Source organism: Crassostrea angulata, chromosome 9 (assembly GCF_025612915.1).
Source record: "Crassostrea angulata isolate pt1a10 chromosome 9, ASM2561291v2, whole genome shotgun sequence".
Taxonomy (NCBI): Eukaryota; Metazoa; Mollusca; class Bivalvia; order Ostreida; family Ostreidae; genus Magallana; species Magallana angulata.
Window position 1 is genome coordinate 25425686 of NC_069119.1, and position 24045 is coordinate 25449730.

The following is a 24045-nucleotide window of genomic DNA, read 5'->3' on the forward strand; positions in this document are numbered from 1 at the left end:
TTTTGTTTAATTTATTATTAATGTCTACGTATGTTCTTCCAATTGCGTACATGTATTCTATACATGTGTCATAAAACTACCCTGCCACTTTGTTACCGCCTGCAGTGCCTGTTGCTGACCGTAGTTGCTAATTTTAGACCACCCGGCTTTGTTTATTTGCCTCGGGGGGTCCTTTGTTTATTGGGTTGGTCAGCAGCGCTAGTCTCGGGATACTGTGCGGTAATATTACGTAACCATGAGTTGTTAGTTCCATCGGGTCGCCTTGGCACTTTTTCTCTATTTAAAAGGGGTCCCGATGGATCTTGGCATGTTGGCATGGCACCAACCAATCAGAGGCCGTGAGGGAATTCTAAATTTGCGCCCACTTCCCTCTCTCTCTTCACTTTCTTAGAATTAGTCGAAGGGCAAGGCCACGCCATTTTCCTTAAAATTTTCTCCCACCTACCCTCCTCTTAGACATTGATTAGTTTTGATTAGCTTAATTAGTTAAATTAGATTTAGTTCTCGTCCATGGATTTGCACATCTGCACTCGGAGTTTACTGCTATATTGTTATACGCATGATGACCTTTAGGTCACTTTACTTGCTTTGTACGAGTATGGTTTTATTTTACTCATTGGTTTTTAAAATGTAGTACACGTGAACTGTGTGATATTTTACTATGTGTACTAATTTATTACTCATTCAATAAAACCATGGATTTGATTTCACCCAAGCCTGATTTACTGGTTGTTTTTTACTGATGCTATTAAATGCAAAGTTGGCAGGGAGTCTCTGGCTTACATGAGTTTAAAGATTAATATGGGTAGATAAGGCATCCCACATAATTTGATCGATTTTCACATAAAAAAAATAGTTATATATCTTAATGTAAATTTTTCGCCTTTATTTAAAAATCTCAAAAAATTGACACCGACTTCTTTTCACAACTTAACCCACTCGCTTTTATAAGATTTTTTAAAATTATTCAGTTGCTTTTTTTAAGCATATTTTGTTAGATAATGTGTTCCCCTTAATCAAGCGTGTTGATACCCTGCAATTGACATTCCAATCTTCATCATAACATGTGCTCTCCCCGCAAATATATAGACAATACAACTGAAAGACTGACACTCTGTTGTGGGTTAAACATTTTAGAAATATTCCTTGAAAAAGAATAAGAATTTCTCTTCTATATAAAATTACTTTTAATTTCATTCGCTCTCTTGTGTCTGTTTAATGTGCATATCCCTACATATTGAGGGGGCAGAATGTTTTTATTATTTCAGTGTCGTCATGATTACGTCTCTGTAATTACTTTAATTATTAAGTTTTTTGAAATGATAATTAGAGGAGCATTTCAGCGGCGCAATGACACACCGGCTTATAACGAGAAGAACAACCTGGCTTATTTTTAAGGTTGTAATATACTTCAGTGTAAGCTACATGTTTCGAAATATTTATAAATTGTAGATAAATAATTAATCATTATAATTGATTATTATATTGTAATTTGATATTAGTAAACATATTTGCAATTGTATATAATGGTAAGAATATGTGGATCAGGTGAATAATCCCCGCTTTTCAAATGTTTTTTAAATTATAATGGTCGATAATACTCCGTACGGCGTCCCTCTACTCATATAGCCCCAACTTCTTCTGATCACTACGTAGCTTATGACATCACATGTCCATATCCAGGTGTTAACACAGGAGAACTTACCTTTGTTTGACCGCATAAATTAAACACTTCTACAGCTTTATGAAAAATAAATTCTATAAAAATATGTATTTAGTCCGATATTATATGAGTTTAATATAACAACAATGAAATGATATTCAGAAGATATGTATCTATTACTCCATTTCTAAATAAATGCGTTTGTAATTCATATAGAAACAGACAAGACTGAAATCTTCACGCCCCTCTTCCATATTTCATCAGTATATAAACGAAACATTTGCAGATGACAATATGCATTCATTTTAACTTAATAATTTTTATATATATTATAAAGATATTAATGAAAACATAAATATATAAAACAATATTTGGTTTCATTATTATAAAGGTTTGATCGTAGGAAATACAATCATTCAGTTTGAAACAAAAATTATATGAGCCCAATACTATCAAGACCGTAGATTATTATTACTTTTCACATGTAGAAGGCTGTTCCCTGCATTTAAAAAGTCTATAAGGTTTTTGCGAAAGTATTTTTAGTAATCTACACACATAGCTTAAGCATTTTAATTGACCTTAAGTTTCTGTTCTCAAAGTGCAACTTACAGAGATATTGTATTACTTCCGAATCGAGCATATAGGAAAAACATGATTAAAAATAAAGGTAAAAAAAAAATTGAATGTTGACTTTTTTGTCCTAATACGACGAAGTTTTCATGCACAAAATTCAACCAGCAATGAAAGTAGTTTAAAGTCTCAAATTTTTACACAAATTATTAAAAACTTGTCGGAAAAATCTTATTAATGAAAAAAGAGTTAAAACTTTGAGTCATATTTTAAATTTTGAAGATTGCATAAAATAAACTAATTTTCTGCAAATTACTAAAAACACAGTATGATAAATGATCCAAAATATGTTGAATGTGCAGACCTTTCAAAGTACAGGTGACCAAAAATGTCTACCGAAAAGCAGAACAACCCTCTACATGTATAACCATATGCTCATTGACATGTTTTAGTAGACTTGTACAAAAATATAAAAACACAGGGGTTGTCACAATTCTTTATTGAAACTGTTTATTGATGTAATGCATGATAATAAGATTTAAGGCGTACATGAATGTTATACAAAGCTGTATTAAAACATAATTATTCAGTTCATTTACATTCTTCACATAAAGAGTTAAGGCTCAAACAAAATTGGACTTTTAGCGAAAGAGAAGAAATTCTTGATCTGACTAAATTTTTCAAACCTTGTTTTATTGAACTATTTTTGACAGTACTATAAAATTAACAGGTAAATCAGTTATATTCTGTTTTGAAAATTTTTGATATGATATCAAAGCTTAATGTAAAAATAATCACCAAAGTACATGTACTTAGGTTAGAGATAATTAGACTCAGCTTCGTTATTTTCATATTACTCGAAATAAATGTCAATACGGCTAAAAGCATAAAACCTCAACCTATGTAATATAAACAATTAATAACTTTTTTGAAACTTTCATATTTCAATATATTATTCATTTTATACGATATAATTACTAGTAATATATAAATTATAAATGGTTGGATAGTTTAGTCTGATTAAAAGAAGTACACGATAACACATTAATTATTACAACAAGCCTGATCATAAGGAATATGATACTAGGTCGTTTACACTAGCATAACTATGTATTGACATGTTTTAAACATAAACATTTTCATTGTCCTTTTTACATATAAGTATATTCCTGGTCATTTAACATGCATTTGGAAAATATGAACACTATGATTTTTTGTAATATTGAATTTTCTTTACTTTACATTTTTTCTTATCAGCCACAAAGAGATTGTCTCTTGTGTCTACACATAGACCCAAAGGTTTCTCCAAATGACAGTTGTCAATAAAACGGAGAAACTGACCGTCTCTATCGACAATGTGGATACCGTGGTTGTCAAGATCTGCTATCAGGATGTTACTTTGGCTGTCTGTAGTGATGCCATATGGATCGAATGGTTTCTTTGTAGGAGAGGGAAGACCAATGTACTTAAACCGGAATTTCCCTTCCTGGTTGACCACCACTACTGCACGGGCTCCAGAATCAGACACACATATATCTAGATTCCGGTTTTCGCGGATATAATTAGTATAATCACCTGATGAATAGAGAGCTTGTCCATAGTCATTGTACTGTATACTTTGTTTCTCAGTGGAGCCAGAATAACGCACAACTTTTGATGGTGTTTTCCAAAAAAATCTGTTCATAGCAACCAGGATATCACCAGAGGACGTACTACAGACACCACGAGGTATCCATCCCTGTAGTGTGATCACTGTATGTATTTCTTTATTCTTCACTATGTTCACAGTTCTATTTGTTACATCAGTATATACTAGATCCCCACTTCTTGTCACTGCTAAGTCCTCTGCACGGTTCCCCGACTTAGTTTTGATAGACTTCAGTAGCCCTCTCTCGAGGTTGTACAGTTGCAAAATGTTGCTGTTATCCCGAATCCAGATGTCCTCATCACTCAGACAGGACACATTTTTAGCATATGTATAATCGGTTTTTATCTCTGTGATGATCTGAGGTGCATCAATAAAATACCTTTCTGGGGAAGAGCTCTCAGTGCTTGAAGAATCTATTGTGTAGTTGTGTTCCTTTATTTCGATAGATAATTCTGATAGAGAACCAAACTGTTTTTATAGTTGGTGTTTGTTAATTTTCTGAGGAGAAAAGCGTGGAAAAGTAACCGTCAGTTTAGGTGGCAATCTTTTGAATTCCGCATATTTTGATTTGTAGACACAAAAAAAGCCCACGTCATCGGAATTTACTAATTTTCTCAGATCTGCAATTGTCTGTGTGATATCACACATGATGTGTTTGATGTCATCTTCATGCTTATTTAGGACAGTAAGATATTTAGAGTCCGTTTTATTAAGATCAGATTTTAATTTCTTGATAATTACATCTATTTCTCTGTGCATTTCTTCTCCGTGTTTGCTGATATCCGAGGCAATTTTCTGTGAAGATGTATTAAGGGAAGCTCTCTAAACCGGGATACTTGATGCAATCTCTTGATATTTGGGAAAAATTAAATTCTCTAATTCTTGTAAATCTTTTTGTAAAACAGATTTTTGTTCTCCCAGAATGTTCGGTATGTAGACAAATGTATGCCCTTGATGTTGTGTAGAAGAAGTGCACTGCGCGCAGATTGGAATGTCGCATTGTTCACAGTAAAGTTCACATATTTTTGAATAATGATTAGGGCATTTAGTTGTAGATCCCCGCTTTTCAAAGGGTACAATTTTGTGTTCTTTGGGAAATTCGGAGAGATGTTCTCCCACACATGCTTTACGCAGATGTATGTGGCAAATGTCGCAGTAAATAGGAGGAACCGGTGTCTCACAGAGATCACACCGTAACTCATCCTGGGCGCTACGTCGAGGGTCCCTGGTCAGGTACTGTAACTTGTATTTATTGAGAATTCTGCAAAAGCAAATCATGAACTATCAAATGATGATTTCACAACTTTTTACACAAAAATGCGACATAATATTAAGCCAAACAATAAATGGAAAGTAGGACAGAAATATTATTACAAACTGTCACGTGTTCAAATTTAAATACCGAGGCTAGTGGTGGATCTATAATATTACTCTATTTCCACTTTTAGTAAGGCCAACTTCTCAATATGAGTGGATTAGGCATCGTACCTCTGAAGTACCAATTATTTGACACCATGTATTTGAAGACCCAAGTATTTGACACCCGTTTTACTCTTCTCCATTCTTAACTAATATTCATAAACCTAATTTGATGCATATAATACATGTACACTTACATAAATACTAGAATTAGCTGCAGTATAAACGGATAAAAATGGAGTATGAAGTCTTTAATTATTTTTTTAACTTGATATAGTTTCTGTTGGAATATTTCTTTTTTTACATATTTTGCTAGATCATATAATATTTTCCCACTTATCAAGAGTCTTGATACCCATTTGACATTTTTAGCTTCATTGTAATCTGTGCACTCTTTTCGAATATATGAATGGGCAACACTTCTACGACTGAAGTAATGTACACTTTGTCGTGGATTAAATAATTAAAAAAAAATTATTTGGAAAAAAAAATTTCAATCTCTCTATTCACAGATGTACTTTCAAATTCTTGTAAGTCTGTCTATTTTAGCTGCTTATTTTTAATAAATTTTTATATTAAGTTTATATCTTTCACCGTTGCCCCATCAAAATTAGACCGTTAATTAATTTCTGATTAAATATACAAATGTAGCATCGTTCATAGTTTAAAATCCATGTCACACTGGGGGTACGTCCTCAAGGCTAACCTGCTGCGTCCTTGAAATGCAGAATGCCGGGGGCGCAATATAGTCTCAACAACGCACCAACTACTGACAAGAGGCATAACTCTGCTTGAACACCCCTGCTTATTATATATACCTCAGCGTGAGCTACTGGTTTTGAAATCTTTTTGTAAGCATAATGATCACAAAGAAGGGTGATGAAAGTTACTTGATGTGAAAAACAATTTTCTTCCTTTATATATTGTAGATGATTAATTAAGTATTGACTACAACAGTGTAATTTTATATTAGGAAATGTAGTTGTAAATGTAAATTATGGTTAGATATTTGGAATCAGGTGAGTACTGGGGTTACAATGCTAATGAAAGCAATTAAAAATATACGAAGACTTTTGTAATAGCTATTTTACCAAACGTCTTGATGTTATAACTAAATTTGATCGACAAAATTTAGCAATAGTTGTAAATAATTGAAAAACAAAAAAATAAATATCTTTCTTTATTATTAGGAACTATTTAAAATTCAATCATGCAAATCTGAGATCATGGTATCTGGACAAAATATTTGTTATGTCAGTAATAAATCACATAATGTCGAAAGTACGGCGCAACGAGAAGTACAAACAAAATTAATTCAACTAAAACAAATACAAAACCCTAAGGAAATTGCAAAAATGATCAAAGGTGTAGCTAATATGTCAAAGGTTTTCGTTCATTTGTGTTAACTTTTAAAACATTTTGTCGGCCTGGTGGTTGCTGTCTTTTGGACATGAAAGAGTCCGATAAAATAGAATATCCCTAAATATTTAGTCAAAAGAATAAGGAATGTCATCTTATGACCAGGGTTTGTCTTACTGTAGACGAAAATAGATACGGTAGTCAGTTAAAACTATGATTTACTGATTTATGATTCTCGAGAAAATATGAGGGAATAAGGTGTGATCTGGTGTAGTGCCATTTTCAATTTAAAGGTGAAAGGCACAACAGACTAACCTAGCTATAAAGATTGGGTATTTTTATAAGTTTTGCGTGCGTCATCTTGACGTCATGTTTTGAATGTTACCGTGCTCCGTGGTGACAGAACATGTTCTTTTTAAAATGAGTAATGCGTATAAATAAGATTTAAGGCATGTACGAATGTTATACAAAGGTATATAAAAACCTAATTATTCAGTTTATTTAGATTCTTTTCATAAAAAGTTCAGCCTCAAACAAAATTGGACTTTTAGCGAAAGAGAAGAAATTCTGACTAAATTTTTCAAACGTTGTTTCATTGAACTATTTTTGGCAGTACTATAAAATTAAGAGGTAAATCAGTTATATTTAATCTTGAAAATAATTGATATGATATCAAAGCTTCATGTAAAAAGAAAACCCACCAAAGTACATGTACTTAGTTTAGAAATAATTAGACTCAGCTTCGTTATTTTATTTTACCCTAAAAAAAATGTCATGCAGTTTGGCTAAAAGCCTAAAACCACAACCCATGTTATAAAAACAATTTATAACTTTTATAAAACTTTTATTAATTCCTTTTATACGATATGTTTACTACTCATATATAAATTATAAATAGGTGGATAGTTTAGTCAATTAAACTGATTAAAAGAAGTGCACGATAACACATTAGTTATTACAACAAGCCTGGTCATAATGTTTAGTACACGAGTACATTAACACTAGCATAAGTATGTGCTGACATGTTTTAAACATAAACATATTCATTGTCGTTTTTTACATTCAATATGTATATTCCTGGTTATTTAATTGGCATGCATTTGGAAAATATGAACACTATGATTACTTGTTATATTGAATTTTCTTTACTTTACCTGTTTTGCTATCAGCCACAAAGAGATTATCTCTTTTGTCTACACATAGACCGTGAGGTTCTTTCAAATGGCAGTTGTCAATAAATCGGAGAAACTGACCGTCTCTATCGACAATGTGGATACGGTGGTTGGCAAGATCTGCTATCAGGATGTGACTTTGGCTGTCTGTAGTGATGCCATATGGATTGAATGGTTTCTTTGTAGAATAGGGAAGACCAATGTACTTAAACTGGAATTTCCCTGCCTGGTTGACCACCACTACTGCACGTGCTTTCCAATCAGACACACATATTTCTAGGTTTCTGTTCTCAGTGATGTATTTCGTATTAACACCTGATGAATAGAGAGTTTGTCCATTGTCATTGTACTGTATACTTTGTTTTTCAGTGGAGCCAGAATAGCGCACAACTTTTGATGGTATTTCCCAATCATAATTGTTTATAACCAGCAGGAGGTCACCAGAGGAGGTACTACAGACACCGCAAGGTTTCCATCCCTGTAGTGTGATAATTGTCTCTATTTGTTTATTCTTCACTATGTCCACAGCGCTATATTTTTCATCAGTATATACTAGATCCCCACTTCTTGTCACTGCTAGGTCTGCTGCACAGTTACCTGACTTGGTTTGGATTGAATTCAATAGGCCTCTCTTAAGGTTGTACAGTCTCAAACTGTTCTCGTTACCATGAATCCAGATGTCCTCATCATTCAGACAGGAGACATTTTCAACATATGTATAATCGGTTTTTATCTCTGTGATTATCTGTGGAACACCAATAAGGGACCTCCCTGGTGGAGAGTGCTCAGCTCTCGGAGAATGAATTGTGTAGCCATGCACTTCTGTTTCGAGTGATAATTCTGACAGAAAACCAAATTGTTCATTAATTTGGTGTTTGTCAATTTTTTGAGGGAAAAAGCTTGGGAAAGTAACCGTCAGTTTAGGAGAGAATCTTCTGAATTTTGCATTTCTGGATTTGTAGGCAGACACAAGACTTACGTCATCGGAATTTACTAATTTTCTCAGATTTGCAATTGTCTGTGTGATATCAGAGAGCAAAAGTTTGATGTCATCTTCATGCTTATTTAGGAAAGTCAGATATTTGGAGTCCATTTCATCAAGATCAGATTTTAGTTTCTTAATAATTACATCTATTTCTCTGTGCATTTCTTCTCCATGTTTGCTGATATCCGAGGCAATTTTCTGTGAAGATGTATTAAGGGTAGCTCTCTGAACCGGGATACTTGATGCAATATCTTGATATTTGGGGAAAATTAACTTCTCTAATTCTTGTAAATCTTTCTGTAATACTGACCTATGTGTTTTCATAACTTTCACTATGTAGACAAATGTGTGTCCTTGATGTTTTGTGGAAGAGGTGCACTCCGCGCAGATTGGAATGTCGCATTGTGCACAGTAAAGTTCACATATTTTTGAAGAATGATTTGGACAATTAATTGTAGATCCTCGATTTTCAAATGGTACAATTTTGTGTTCTTTGGCAAACTCGGAAAGATGTTCTCCCACACATGCTTTACACAGATGAATGTGGCAAATGTCGCAGTACATAGGGGGAACCGGTGTATCGCAGAGATCACACCGTAACACATCCTGCAGGCTGTACTCAGGATCCATGGTCAGGTACCGTAACGGGTATTTATTGAGAATTCTGCAAAATACCGAAATCATGAACTATCAAATTATAATTTTAGAACTTTTTACACAAAAAGCTGATATAACTTTAAGTTAATAACAAGTAAATTGAAAGTAGGACACGTAAATAGTTAAAGTTTTCGATATTGACATTTTTTGTAGATCAAGTTTTTATCTTAACGTGTTATTAACTAAAAAAAAACCCCGGTTGACTTGTGATACAAAAATACAAAATTCTTACTTTTATCTCTTTGAAACCGATTCCTAAATCACTAACATGGCTGAAATCTTTCGACTCTTACATGACGACTGTCGTTTCTAACGATACTATCACGTGTTCAAATTAAAACGCCTAGGTTAGGGGTGGATCATTGGGGCGTCCCACTTTCTCTTTTAAAAGTGCCAACTTTAAAATATGGGTAGATATGGCGTTGCACCTACGAATTTTGTCCAATTTTCACACAAAAATTATAGTTATCTTACGTTAAATTGTTCGCCTTTATTCAACGTCTCAAAAAATTGACATCCCTTTTCTTCACGCACCCCACGGTTGTTTATAATTTTTTAATTTATTCATTTGCCTTTTTAAACATATTTTGTCAGGTGATATAAAATGTTCCCCTAATCAAGTCGGATAATATCCGTAAATGGCATTCATCTGCATAATGATAGATGCGCTCTCCGGGAATATATAGATCTTCTACAACACATCTGAAGGATTCACATTCTGTTGTTGATTAAACATTTTAGAAATATTCTTTGAAAAGTAAAGAATATGAAATTCTCCAATATATAAAACCACTTTTGATTTTATTTAAGCTCTCATGTGTCTGTTTAATGTTCACACCCTACATATTGAGGGGGCATGTTGTTTTTATTATTTCAGTGTCTTCATGTACGTCTCTGTAATTACTTTAATAACATAATTTTTTTAAAATGATAATTAGAGGACCATTTCAGCGCCGCAACAACACACCAGCTTATAACAAGAGGAACAACTATGCTTATTTTAAAGGTTTTAATATACTTTAGTATAAGCTACAGGTTTCAAAATGTTACAGTATGAATACAAGGGATTTAATATGAAAAACATTTTATGTTACGTAGATAAATAATTAATAATTATCATCATTGATTATTATATTATTTTATATTAGTAAACATATTTACAATTGTAAGTAACGGCTGGATTTTATGGATCAGGTGAGTAATGGTGTCCACTTATCTCTTTATTTAACATAAGGTATTCTTATTCCAGTACTTGATATAATAAATTTTCAACGAAGTTTTGATGTTTTTAAACTTTTAAGGACTGGTTCGAAATGTTTTTTGTTAAGACCAAAGTTTATAGAGTAATTCTTTTAAAAATGTTGATAAATGTTTTCTCTTCATTATTTGGTGAACGCAATGAATTCTTTATACTAAATTGATGAAGCATGATATTTTTAAAAACAACTAATAAATACTTTATTCAGAGTATGAATATAAATGCAGGTGATTTTAAATAAGATTAATGTATGTACAAAATATTTTTCTCATCATTTTGTTATAAGCATCAATTTAGTATATCTATATGTATGAAATTAATAACAACAAGATATTTTAGGAGACTTAAAAAATATTTTAAATGTGTTCAAAATCACAATTACATAATAAATTTGCAAAAAATTTCATAATAAATGACGAGTATTATGACTGAATCACTAAATCGTTTGAGGACAGATATACCAGAAATGTAATGCAAAAAAAGAAAATGTCCATGAAGTATTAATAGTTTTTGAAATTGTGTTCATAAATTTAGAGAAAAGTAGCCACTATTTATTACAATTAACTGAAACCACAAAAGAGAGATCAAGTCTAGAATCTAAAATTTAAATTTTGGCGGATCTGAAATTGATTGTGAGGCGATTAGTACACGTGCCCTACTTCATTTTTCATGTAACATTATAATGCCCTTAATTCATCTTTAATTCTTCATAAATGTTTTCGGTGTCTTAGTGATTTACATGTGTATCGGTATGATTCCTGTGACGTAACACTTGAATTGACTGTTATACTTTTATTTATATATTTTTATATTAATAACAATCTTTAGTATTGGTACCCTTACCAGTCTGGTGTTATCTCTAACTTAAAGTAGTTAGGAATGATTGGCAGCGGTCGTCTCGTAGTTCTTCCCACACATGCTTTGGTTGTTTACGTTGCGGCCATTTTGCTTTTTCTTGGAATTACCCATAGCTTCGTATTCTATTTTTATAAGTAGTAGAAGTACATTTTGGTGGATAAATTTGATTAACTTGTCTATATCTATCAGGCTTGGGGCGAATTACATTGTAAAGTAATGCATAACATTACCATTACTTCATGAATTACCATTACTTGATTTTCTTGAAGTAATGCATTACATTACCATTACATGAGTAAAGTAATGCATTACCATTAGCTTTACTTTCTTTTAAAAAAGTAAAGCTAATAAAGAGTTTTTGCAAATGTTTCAAATATAAAACACTCTTTAACATATATCTACAGGTTCATGTTCAGTATCAGGTTCAAATTCAATGACTATATAAGAGTCATTATTTGCTCAATATATATCATCTTGTGGCATTATGAACAACATAATACATATTAAGTAAAAAGATATTTATAGACATTTGCCATGATACAATGTCAGATATGATATAGAGACTCAGAATTCATGCATAATAGAAAACAATATATGGAATAATGTTGCCGTTATTAAAGCACTAAATAGAGATACTTCCCCAGATTACACAAATCATTATAATTTTGGACACTTAAATGTATTAATTTATAAACAGAGGGTTTTTTCACAGTTATATTTCTAAATATATATTTTAATCGGATTTCTTTATGCTGAGGACACTTTCAGACCAAAGATTGCTTTTGCACTTTGTGATCAAAGTTTCAAAAGTTTCATCTTTTAACTGCATCCTATTAGTTTGAAAATCTTCCCAGCTATACTAAATAAACGTTCTACAGGAGCAGTGGAAGCTGGGACTGAAAGATTGTTTGACAATCTTTATCTTAAAATATTATTAGTTGCAAAAATAGAAAAAATACATTAATCTTGTATTTTCTATCAGTCCAAACTAATGTACTTAAATACAACAGAGAGAGAGAGAGAGAGAGAGAGAGAGAGAGAGAGAGAGAGAGAGAGAGAGAGAGAGTAAAATTATTTTCAAATCGGTTATAATATTGGAAGTGATTTTGATTTTTATCATGGATGGACAGTGCATTCATTTTGCCCTTAAAGGTGCATGTCTGTCCTCTATTCTATTGGGACATGGCGTAGGGAAGGGGATTGGGGTGTTTAGTAGTTCTTTGTGTTGTTGACACATCTTTATTGAAGTGCAAACTAATTGGAGTAAATTGTTCAAATGATTTAAAACTCTAAATAACAACACTCATAAAAGTGTTATGAAAATGTGTTGTTATATCTAGTAATATAAACAATTTAAAAATGAATCTTTTTAAATAATACATCTAAATCATTTTTATTTCAAGAATTATTTCGTTCTTTTTTATGACAAACTGATTTATATTCAATTTCAGCTATTCATTTATTCATCACATTTTTTTAAGTGAACATGCATAAATAAGCATAGTAATGCAAAGTAATGCCATGTAATACCAGCATTACACAAAATTTTGGAAAGTAATGAATTACATTACCATTACTTCTAATGCTAATTTTGTGGCATTACACATTACTAGCATTACTTTGAAAACATGTAATGCATTGCAATGCATTACCATTACATTAAGCATTACCCCAAGCCTGATATCTATTATAAAATATTTGTAAGTTATTATTTTTTAGCTTGCATGCAATTATTTTAAAATTGTTTTACTTATTTACTGAACTGTAATATTGTATGTAATATAACTAGTAGCGGAGGTATTAATTTGTTCGTACTAGCGATTTTGTAGAGAGTTAGGGAATATTCTATACGATATTATATTTTAATAAAACAACAATAGAAAAACCGTATATTTGAAGAAAAAAATTGTAAAAAATGAGTCAATAATTCAAATTTTAAATATTGCATAAAAAACCTAATTTTAGGCAAATTATAAAAAAAAGTATTTGCAAAATATTCCAAAATATGTTGAATATGCAGACTTTTCGAACTAAAGGTGACCCATACTGTCTATCGGATCACATACGAAAAAAAAACTCTACAGTCGATACACACATTGTACAAATTATTTAAAAACACACGGGTTGTCATATTTATTTATTTATTTATTTATTGAGTTTATAAACAAAATTTTTGAAAATAAATTATAAGGCATGCATGCATATTATAGACAGCTATATAGAAATTTATTCAGTTATTTATATTTTTCACTTAGAAAGTAATAATGGATTTTTTTAAATTTACTTGTTTTGATCTCAGCCACAAAGAGGTTGTCTTTGATTTCCACACATAAACCATACAGACGCCGTAAATTACAAATCTCAATGTAGCGGAGGAACTGTCCGTCTTGGTCCACGATTTGTATAGGTTTTTGCCATTGTCTGTTGTCAGAATCCGACTCTGGCTGTCTGTAGCAATACCGTGAGGATACAATGCTTTCTTTAATTATAGAGGAAGTACCAGTGTAGGTTTCTCACGTCCTAATTGACCCGGCAATCGTTACCAAAATGAATTGTTTGCGGCAACTTTGCAGCAAATTTGCCGCAAATTTTCGGCAAACTGATTTGTTTACCAGAAAGCATTTGAACTTGTTTGCCGACCTTTGCCAGTAGTGGCAAAATTCTGATAAACCTCCTTTATTTTGCCAGAATTTTACCAGACACTCGGTTATGTTTGCAGATACTTCGCCAATAGCGGCAAACGTTTGGCAAATTCCTCAGAATTTGCTAGAAGTTTAACACAAACTTTTCTTTTTTTCTCTTTTTTATTTACTTCCTGAGATTCCCACAGCTTTACCAGAAATAAGACTTAAAAAATTTACACATTCAGCTCAACTTTAAGACGCATGATGATTTGCTTTTATAGTTTCGTATGTTTGTAAAGAGAAATACTTCTCCAAAACAAACTTCACAATGTTTGTAACAGCACTTCTCGTACCGTAGAATTCCAACATGATTGCGCTATGCGTACAGTATGAAATAATCACAGCTCATGATATTCTGGTATTTTTTTTCCTTTATATGCAATAGCATCAGAGGCAGGGTCAGGTTTTTCTCTTAAGATATACTGTGAAATCATTATAATTCGTAGAGACTCAATTTTCGTAGTATTCGTAAATAGCCCCCCCCCCCTCTCCCGAAATGAAATCCTCACTGAAAACAATTTTAGAAAGAATTATCTTTGTTATTTAGCAGAAACCAACGCATCCACGAAATAACATCCCTAAATTTGACCCCACAAATTTAAATGAATCCACTGTATACCTTCCGTTATATTTCCGCAGAGTTAGGTATTTAATTTGTTTACTCATTAAACTGTACGTTTATCTTTCCTACACTGTGCATTAATTCAAAATAAAAAAGTGAAAAAATTATTTTTTGATCAAGCATGATTTTTCAAAAATCATAATTAAAGTGTGCTGAATCCAAAACAATACGCTAGTCTTCATGAAAATGTCAATAAATACGTTAAAATGGCGATTCAAAATAGCGGACAAACAAACAACATAATTTTCTCTTAAGGTCTCTTCCTTATTGACAAACAACGATAAGACGTAGCAACATTGTATTGTATTATACCCAAAGTGTGCTGAGTTACTTGGGTCAAAATGGGGGACAGCCAGAATCCATATTTTTCTCCCAAAAGTTTTTAAAATTAGGAAAACGAATGAGTAAAAAGAAATAATAATCCAGTCCAGCAATTTGCATTGTTAAAGTCTGCGTAGTCTGAAAAAAATAGTCTGATTATGTCAAAAATGTTCATTTTTTTATTTGGGACCCATGTCACATGCAATATGCCATTTTTTGAAATATTGGGCCCCAAACAGATATGATATTTTTTCTGAAATGAGTGCTAAAATTTGGGATGAAAAATGATTATTTTAAGAATCAAGCAAATGTTTTTAGTTTTAACTTTTATTTAATTATCATATCAATAGAGTATGAAGTTAAATACAATTGCAATTTTCAGCAATTCAAATTTCACAAATAAAATGAAGCACAACATATATTTCCCATGAAACAAACATTTCTGAAAACCATTCCTAAAGACGTAAGAGCACTACCTAAATAAACTGATGGTCCTATATAAGAAAAAGGTTTGCCATTGTCTGTCAAATATGGCAACGTTACAGAATTCCTTGATCCTTGTATCCAAACACCTAAGATTGACTCTTTTTTCTACAAAAATTAATTTAAAAAAAGAAAAGTTACACTTGTATTGTTTTTTGCCATTTGAATGTCTACAAAACTAACAAATCAATTTGAATTTATAAAATTAAAGTGATTTGTAATCACAGGACCAAATCAAAAGAAATCGTCTGCTTATGATTTTAATAAATTAGGCAGTTTTTTCTCTATTTTTTGGAGGCGTAAAACGAAGGAGAAATGAAATAAAAATAAGCTGTTAGCAAAATATCAACCCATGAAAACGGATACATAAGACAGTTTGCATTAACATTGAGAATCTGGAAAAAATTATAATTATGTGAATAAATAAATGACTAGATTTGGTATGATGTTGAAAAAACAAAAAATGAAAAGATGACACATACGTTAATATCATGTTCATTTTTATTAATTTTAAAAGATGGTAGAACAACGAGGAGGCAATCAAACACCTGGCGAAGAATCAAAATAGCAAATAATAATATTATTATGTCCTTTCATATTATGATAAAAATAATTGAATAAAAGCAGAGCTTGTAAACATCCTGGTTTACAACATGATTACACAATATGAGTACATTCCTATCGAAATATAAAAACAAAATCAGGATGATTTCGTAGAATAACATTTTATTAATTGTTTTATTGATTGTTTCATTGAAACCGAAAGAAGGAACAAGATGATTCAGTGTAGCAAACCGGTATTGTATAAATAGTCATAAACCACTTAACGGTATGATTTTTGTATTAGATTTACACACTGTCAGATTTAAAAAGATTGTATAGACATGTTCAAACTTAAATTAATTAATGTAAAACTGTTAAATGTTGACTCAAAAGAATATTTTAACGTTCCTATTTCAAAGAGGAATTATTATTAAAGAGGACCTAATGGCGTGGCCATTTTTGGACGATATCTAACACCCGTACAAGAAGTAATGTTGAGCTCTGTATGAAGATATAAGAATATAAAACATGCGAAATATAAACATTCCAAAGTTACACTATATAGATTATTTCTTTCCTAAATGATTGTTTATATATACATTCATTTTAACTTAATAATTTTTATATATATAATAAAGATATTAATAAAAATATAGATACATAAAATACCTATAAAAATATTTGGTTTCATTATTATAAAGGTTTGATTGTACAATTACCAACATCCAGTTTGATAAAAAAAATTATGTGAACCCAATACTATGAAGTCCGTAGATTAATACTACTACTCACATTTAAGAAGGTTGTTCCATGCATAAAAAAAGTCTATAAGGTTTTTGTGAAAGTATTTTTAGTAATTTACACAAACAGCTTAAGCATTTTAATTGACCTTTCTGTTATGAAAGTGCAACTTACAGAGATACTGCATTTCCTTAACTATTTTTTCCGAATGAAGCATATGGCAAAAAAACCTTATTGGATTAAAAATTAAGGTAACAAATTACAATGTTGACTTTTTGTCCTGATACGCCGTAGTTTTTATGCACAAGAATTCATTCAGCAATGAAATTAGTTAAAAGTCTCAAATTTTTACTCAGATTATTAAAGACGTGTCGGAAAAATCTTATTAATGAAAAAAAATTAACATTATTATTCAGTTCATTTACATTCTTTACATAAAGAGTTTAGGCTCAAACAAAATTGGACTTTCAGCTAAACAGAAGAAATTCTGACTAATTTTTTCAAACGTTGTTTCATTGAACTATTTTTGGCAGTACTATAAAATTAACAGGTAAATCAGTTAAATTTATTCTTGAAAATAATTGATATGAAATCAGAGCTTCACGTTAAAAAAAGAACACCGAAGTACATGTAATTAGTTTAGAAATAATTAGACTTAGACTCAGCTTCGCTATTTTCATCATACTCGAAAAGAAAAAACAGTATGGCTAAAATCATAAAACCACAACCTATGTAATAAATACAATTAATAACTTTTTGGAAACTTTCATATTTTAGTATGATATTCATTGTATACGATATGTTCATTAGAAATATATAAATTGTAAATGGGTGGATAGTTTAGTTAGTTAATTGATCAAAAGAAGTACAAGATAACACATTAGTTATTACAACAAGACTGGTCATAAGGTATAGTATACTAGTACAACATTAGCATAAGTATGTGCTGACATGTTGTAAACATACACATATTCATTGTCTTTTTTTCATTCAATTTGTATATTCCTGGTCATTTAACATGCATTTTTAAAATGTGAACTCTACGATTACTTGTAATATTGAATTTTCTTTACTTTACATGTTTTGGTATCAGCCACAAAGAGATTGTCTCTTGTGTCTACACAAAGACCTACAGGTTTCTCCAAATGGCAGTTGTCAATAAATTGGAGGAACTGACCGTCTCTATCGACAATGTGAATACAGTGGTTGTCAAGATCTGCTATCAGGATGTGACTTTGGCTGTCTGTAGTGATGCCATATGGATCGAATGGGTTCTTTGTAGAAGAGGGAAGACCAGTGTATGTAAATCGGAATTTCCCTGCCTGGTTGACCACCACTACTGCACGTGCTCCCCAATCAGAGACACATATATCTAGATTCCTGTTTTCGCTGATGTATTTAGAAAAATCGCCTGATGAAAAGAGAGCTTGTCCATTCTCATTATACTGTATACTTTGTTTCTCAGTGAAGTCAGAATAACGCACAACTTTTGATGGTGTTTTCCAATCATCTTTGCTCATAGCAACCAGGATATCACCAGAGGAGGTACTACAGACACCGCAAGGTTTCCATCCCTGTAGTGTGATCACTGTCTCTATTTCTTTATTCTTCACTTTGTTTACAGTTCTATTTGTTTTATCAGTATATACTAGATCCCCGTTTCCTGTCACCGCTATGTCGTCTGCACGGTTACCTGACTTGGTTTTCATTGCCTTCAGTAGTCCTCTCTGGAGGTTGTACAGTCTCAAAATTTTGCTGTTACCCTGAATCCAGATGTCCTCATCACTCATACAGGACACAGTTGCAGCATATTTATAATCGGTGTTTATCTCTGTGACGATCTGCGGAACAGCAATAAGGTACCTCTCTGGCGGAGAGTGCTCAGTACCTAGTGTGTAGTTGTGTTCTTCTGTTTCAATAGATAATTCTGATAGAGAGCCAAAGTGTTCAAACAGTTGATGTTTGTCAATTCTCTGAGGAGAAAAGCTTGGTAAAACGACCGTCAGTTTAGGTGGCAATCTTCTGAATTCAGCATTTCTGGATTTGTAGGCTGAGACAAGACCCACGTCATCGGAATATACCAATTTTCTCAGATCTGCAATTGTCTGTGTGATATCAGACAGCATATGTTTGATGTCATCTTCATGCTTATTTAGGACAGTCAGATATTTGGAGTCCATTTCATCAAGATCAGATTTTAGTCTCTTAATAATTACATCTATTTCTCTGTGCATTTCTTCTCCATGTTTGCTAATATTCGAGGCAATCTTCTGTGAGGTTTTATTAAAATTAACTTTTTGAACCGGAATGTTTGATGCAATCTCTTGATATTTGGGAAAAATTAACTTCTCTAATTCTTGTAAATCTTTCTGTAATAATGACCTCTGTTTTTCCCGAATTTTCACTACGTAGACAAATGTATGACCTTGATGTTCTGTGGAAGAAGTGCACTGCACGCAAATTGGAATGTCGCATTGTTCGCAGTAAAGTTCACATATTTTTGAAGAATGATTTGGGCATTTAGCTGTAGATCTTCGCTTTTCAAATGGTACAATTTTGTGTTCTTTGGTAAACTCGGAGAGATGTTCTCCCACACATGCTTTACACAGATGAATGTGGCAAATGTCGCAGTACATAGGGGGAACAGATGTCTCACAGAGATCACACCGTAACACATCCTGGGCGCTACGGTGAGGGTCCATGGTTAGATACCGTACCGGGTATTTATTGAGAATTCTTAAAAAAACACCCAGAAATCATGAATTATTGAATTATGGCTTGAGAACATTTTACACAAATGGCTGATATAACTACAGCAAAATCCAGTAAACTGAAAGAAGGACACAAATATTGTTAACGTTCTTGATTCTGACCTTTTTTTGTAGATCAGTTTCTTTTTACTCAACGACTGATAAAACTGTCAATTTTTATGATACTAAATTTATTAACAAATTTCTTACGTTTCATCTCTTTCCCAACAATTCCTTCTTCACAAACATGGTATTAAACCTCAAGTGTAACATGGCGACTGTCGAATTTATTCCACGTCTATCGATACTATCACGTGTTCAAATTTAAATGCCAAGGCTAGTGGTGGATCTATGGGAGCGCTCTATTTTTCTTGTAATAAGGCTAACTATATCACACCTCTGATAATTAATGTATATCCGATTTTTACACAAAATTAATAGTTATTTGACCGTGAATTGTTCACCTTTTTTCAACGTCCCATGGCAAGTATTTAACACCCTTGTTTCTCTTCATTTAACTCAAGGATGTCCCTGATTATTCATTTTACTTCAGACAGTTTCTGTTGGGATTTGTTTTTACATATTTTGTCAGATCATATAATATTTTACCATAATCCGGAGTGTTGATACCCCGCAATTTACACATTTCCCTTCATTGTTATCTGGGCTCTTTCCTCGAATATATAAATGTGCAACACTTCTACATGTAAGACTGAAGTAAATTACACTTTGTCGTGGAACAAATTATCTGAAAAATATCCATTTGGAAAATTAAATTTCGATTTCTCTATATATTCAATGATTTACCCTCGAATCCCTGTAAGCTTGTTTTATGTGGCTGTTATGTTTGTACAAACAAATTTCAATCTTTCAGACGTTTCTTATTTAGGATGCCTTATTTTCCCAAAATACAAATGTGATATAATTTTTTAATGCCTATAAAACATATTAAAATAATTGTAATTGTATTATTATGTTGCTAATGTGGTATTTGATCATCCATTGAGGATTGCTATGTTTCAATAATCGTGATGATTTTGTATCGTCGATAACATCTTCATACATCATTAACATGCGTGTCTAAACATTATTAATATTAAATTTTCTCAAATTCTTAAATCACCCATTGAAATATCAGTGAGCGATGAACACCTTAAATAGAATCAATATTTTTTGGGACAGAGTTTCATACACTCAAAACATTAGGTATAAGATCAAAATCAAACTATATAACTCCAAGGTAAGGGCAAGAAAAGATACATGAGAATTTGTTAAAACTAAAGGAAAAGAAACCGTTTCTACGTATACGCCTTTAAAACTGTACTGCCAATGGTATGTACAAGTCATACTATTTACTTTGTATTCATTAATTTAAAATTGCATTTTAGCAACTGCTATTGCCCCCATTTATAAAAAAAAACAGTGTAGGCACGCTTTCCAAAAAAAAAAAAAAAAATAAACATTTTCTTTCACAATCACCAATATTTCTATCATTGATTTGGCATTATATTCCAATATAATCCACCGCATATAATTAACGAGATTAAATACAAGCAGAAACTACAAAAAATTCTATTGGATATAGAAATAGTTTATAAAATTGGGAACGGATAATCATATAAACTGTGGGTTTCAAAATTCATGCGCGGATCTAGCAGGGGGTCGGGATGTTTGAAACTCAACCTTATTAACTTCACATAAAGTAAAGTTACTGAACATAGGCATTGAATATCATCCTTAGGAGCCCCCTCTAAACATCCCCAATCTGGAGCAGCACAGGTTTACGCACTTGAAAAATACATTACGTATTGCAGGGCAGCGTTTTATATGTGCTGATTTTAATCATATTGGTAAAAATGACAAACGCCAGTCACTGTGATTTTTTTTGATAGATATATGATTGTTGTTAAAAAAAACCTGACCAATCACTTCATTGTCTCCAATTCTTCAATACTGAATTTTAGGGAATTAGGACGGTGAACAGACCAAGTTCAAAACTGTATGAACTTTAATCGGTTAAAAAAATAAAGTAGAAAATACATTGTAGATGTTATCATAAATCTGTGATACTGCTTAATTTTATGTATTTTTTCTTTAATTTCCCACATGTTTACTCAGTGTAGTAAACACTGGATGCTGAAGGAGAGTACAATGTCCTTTTTTTCCTTAAAAAATCGATAGGGTTTTTTCATATGAGAACAAAATTATGGGACGTAGTACGAAATTCTTTGAATAAGCAATTTCAAAAGCATTCATTTGAGACAATTACAGTATTTCTATTATAAATGGGAAACATTGCCTTTAAATAGGCATTAAACGTTTTCCAAAAAACAAATTATGAGTTTCAGAGAAAAAAGAGGGGGGGGGGGGGGGTTCCGACCCCCGGACCCCCACCCCCCTTTAATCCGGCAATTATGCAGGGGGGTTCTTCTTTTTAGTTAATAATATTGACTGTTGATAAGAAAAGGTATTATGATACATATTTTGAACAAGATGAGCAAGAAAATATTTTAATCGAGGAATGACAATTATTATAATCATGCATGTATAAGTTTCATATTCTGATCAGTATCTTTTTTTATTAACATAAAATAAGTCAGGATGATCTCATTAGGAAAAGACAGAGATTGTAGTCACTCGTCTGTTAAACATCTGCGTTATAACATGTTCAATATTATATACACTAGCAAGTGTATATACACAAGCGCGGGAATAAACACTTTACAAATTAGTATCATATACGTACATGTACATTGTCTCTTTGTTGCAGCTGACCGAAAAAACTAAACTTTATTCTTATTGTATCTACATGTATTTCAAACCGGTGAATGGGTATTTAGTGTACCACTCTCTAAATATTGTTCTATAGGTCAATTTTCAATATAATTTGTGTTACTGTCCCAAATAAAAATTTAAGATAAAAGACTGTTTTGAAAAAAAAAAATTGCAGGGGGGGGGGGGTGGTGGTCCCATTAAACTTTTAGACGTACAATACAATAATCTGTCCATTAACTTTTACAAACTAATGTCTAATGTTTACAACCAACCAGTCGTGGTATAAAAAACTATGAAATTAAAACACGCTAGGTGATGCATTATTATCCATTTGCATTCATACTGTAGAATCATCATATTACGTGGGGGTCAATTTTCGTGGATTGCTGGAATTTTATAGGTTCATGGGGACGTAAGTTAATCGTGTATTTTCTTATACCTACAAAACGAAATATGACTTTATAACCCTAATTTATAATTTGTGGAGAATGTTAAACCAATAAACCAGTAATAAACTTGCTCTCATTTTTGCTATTTGAAAATGAAATTAGGTTTTTGATTAATTTCACAATAATACAACTTATCGGTTAAATTTCAATTATACCTCACAGGGATGGGGTAATTGAAAAAAGTATTTGTAATTGAGTGTAATTAATTACATTTTTCAAAGTAATTGAAAGTAATTTGTAATTGGGTCTGTCTTCAATTACAAGTAATTGAATGTATTTAAATACATTCCAAAAATATTGTGTATTTTCAATTACTTTTCAATTACATCTCAATTACTTTTTTTCCAAGTTTAAAATATAAAAAGGTGTCTTATAATGATAAATAGATTTTATACATGTTTGGCATGGACTTTTGTTTATACAATAATTAAATGTCCCATAATGTTTAATATGTTTTTACAGCATAACACACTGCCCAGGGCAATAGGTAAAGATCTAATTTTGTGGAGGTGTGAACTCCTCTAATACCCAAGAACCCCCATTGATTTTAGACTTAAGGGAGTCAACATATCTCATTTTTGTGGCAATTATTATTTATACATGTATGCTGTACTGCCAAAAGTTGTACTTTCTGAATAAACATAGTTTTAATATGTGAATAAAAATTAATTCACTTTAGAGGAAATATTATTCAGAACCAAAAATGAACTCAATGGTACTTAATGAATTTAATTTAAAAAAAAAAATTCTAGAATTTTTCAAGAAATCTGATCTGAACTGAACTATACAACCTTTAAAAACATAACCATACATAAAGCTCTGTATATCTTAATGCTGTTAATATATGTATATGTTCTCAAGATTTAAAAAAATAAAACTAATAAAGTATTTGAAATGTAATTAATTACATTTATCAAAGTAATTGAGAGTAATTAATGACATTTTAAAAAATCAATGTAATTGTAATTGCAAGTAATTGATAAAATTGTCAATGTATTTGAAAGTAATTAATTACTTTTCAAAGTAATTGACCCCAACTCTGTCACAGACATCATCACGCATGTGTTGAAATACCAAAGGCATTTGTA

At 31.7% G+C, this 24045-nt stretch overlaps 2 protein-coding genes across 2 annotated transcripts; both read right to left on the reverse strand.

Annotated features, from left to right (window-relative positions):
* Positions 1 to 3353: 3353 nt before the first annotated feature.
* Positions 3354 to 9474, reverse strand: LOC128163882 (tripartite motif-containing protein 2-like). The gene is made up of 2 exons (XM_052827563.1): positions 7809 to 9474; positions 3354 to 4313 (listed from the first exon to the last, which is right to left on the reverse strand). Exons 1-2 carry the CDS (start codon positions 9444 to 9446, stop codon positions 3438 to 3440), a joined length of 2514 nt encoding a protein of 837 aa, XP_052683523.1. The 5' UTR covers positions 9447 to 9474; the 3' UTR covers positions 3354 to 3437.
* Positions 9475 to 16194: 6720 nt separating this feature from the next.
* On the reverse strand, positions 16195 to 20047 carry LOC128162431 (tripartite motif-containing protein 3-like). The gene is made up of 2 exons (XM_052825647.1): positions 19944 to 20047; positions 16195 to 19719 (listed from the first exon to the last, which is right to left on the reverse strand). Exon 2 carries the CDS (start codon positions 19683 to 19685, stop codon positions 18030 to 18032), a length of 1656 nt encoding a protein of 551 aa, XP_052681607.1. The 5' UTR covers positions 19686 to 19719; positions 19944 to 20047; the 3' UTR covers positions 16195 to 18029.
* Between the last annotated feature and the right edge of the window lie 3998 nt (positions 20048 to 24045).

Coding starts and splice junctions, on each gene's coding strand:
- LOC128163882 (XM_052827563.1), bottom strand. CDS start 9,446: ATGGATCCTGAGTACAGCCTGCAGGATGTGTTACGGTGTGATCTCTGC. Junction 4,314..7,808: donor CTGATAGCAAAACAGGTAAA/GTAAAGAAAATT, acceptor ATCGAAATAAAG/GAACACAACTACACAATAGA.
- LOC128162431 (XM_052825647.1), bottom strand. CDS start 19,685: ATGGACCCTCACCGTAGCGCCCAGGATGTGTTACGGTGTGATCTCTGT.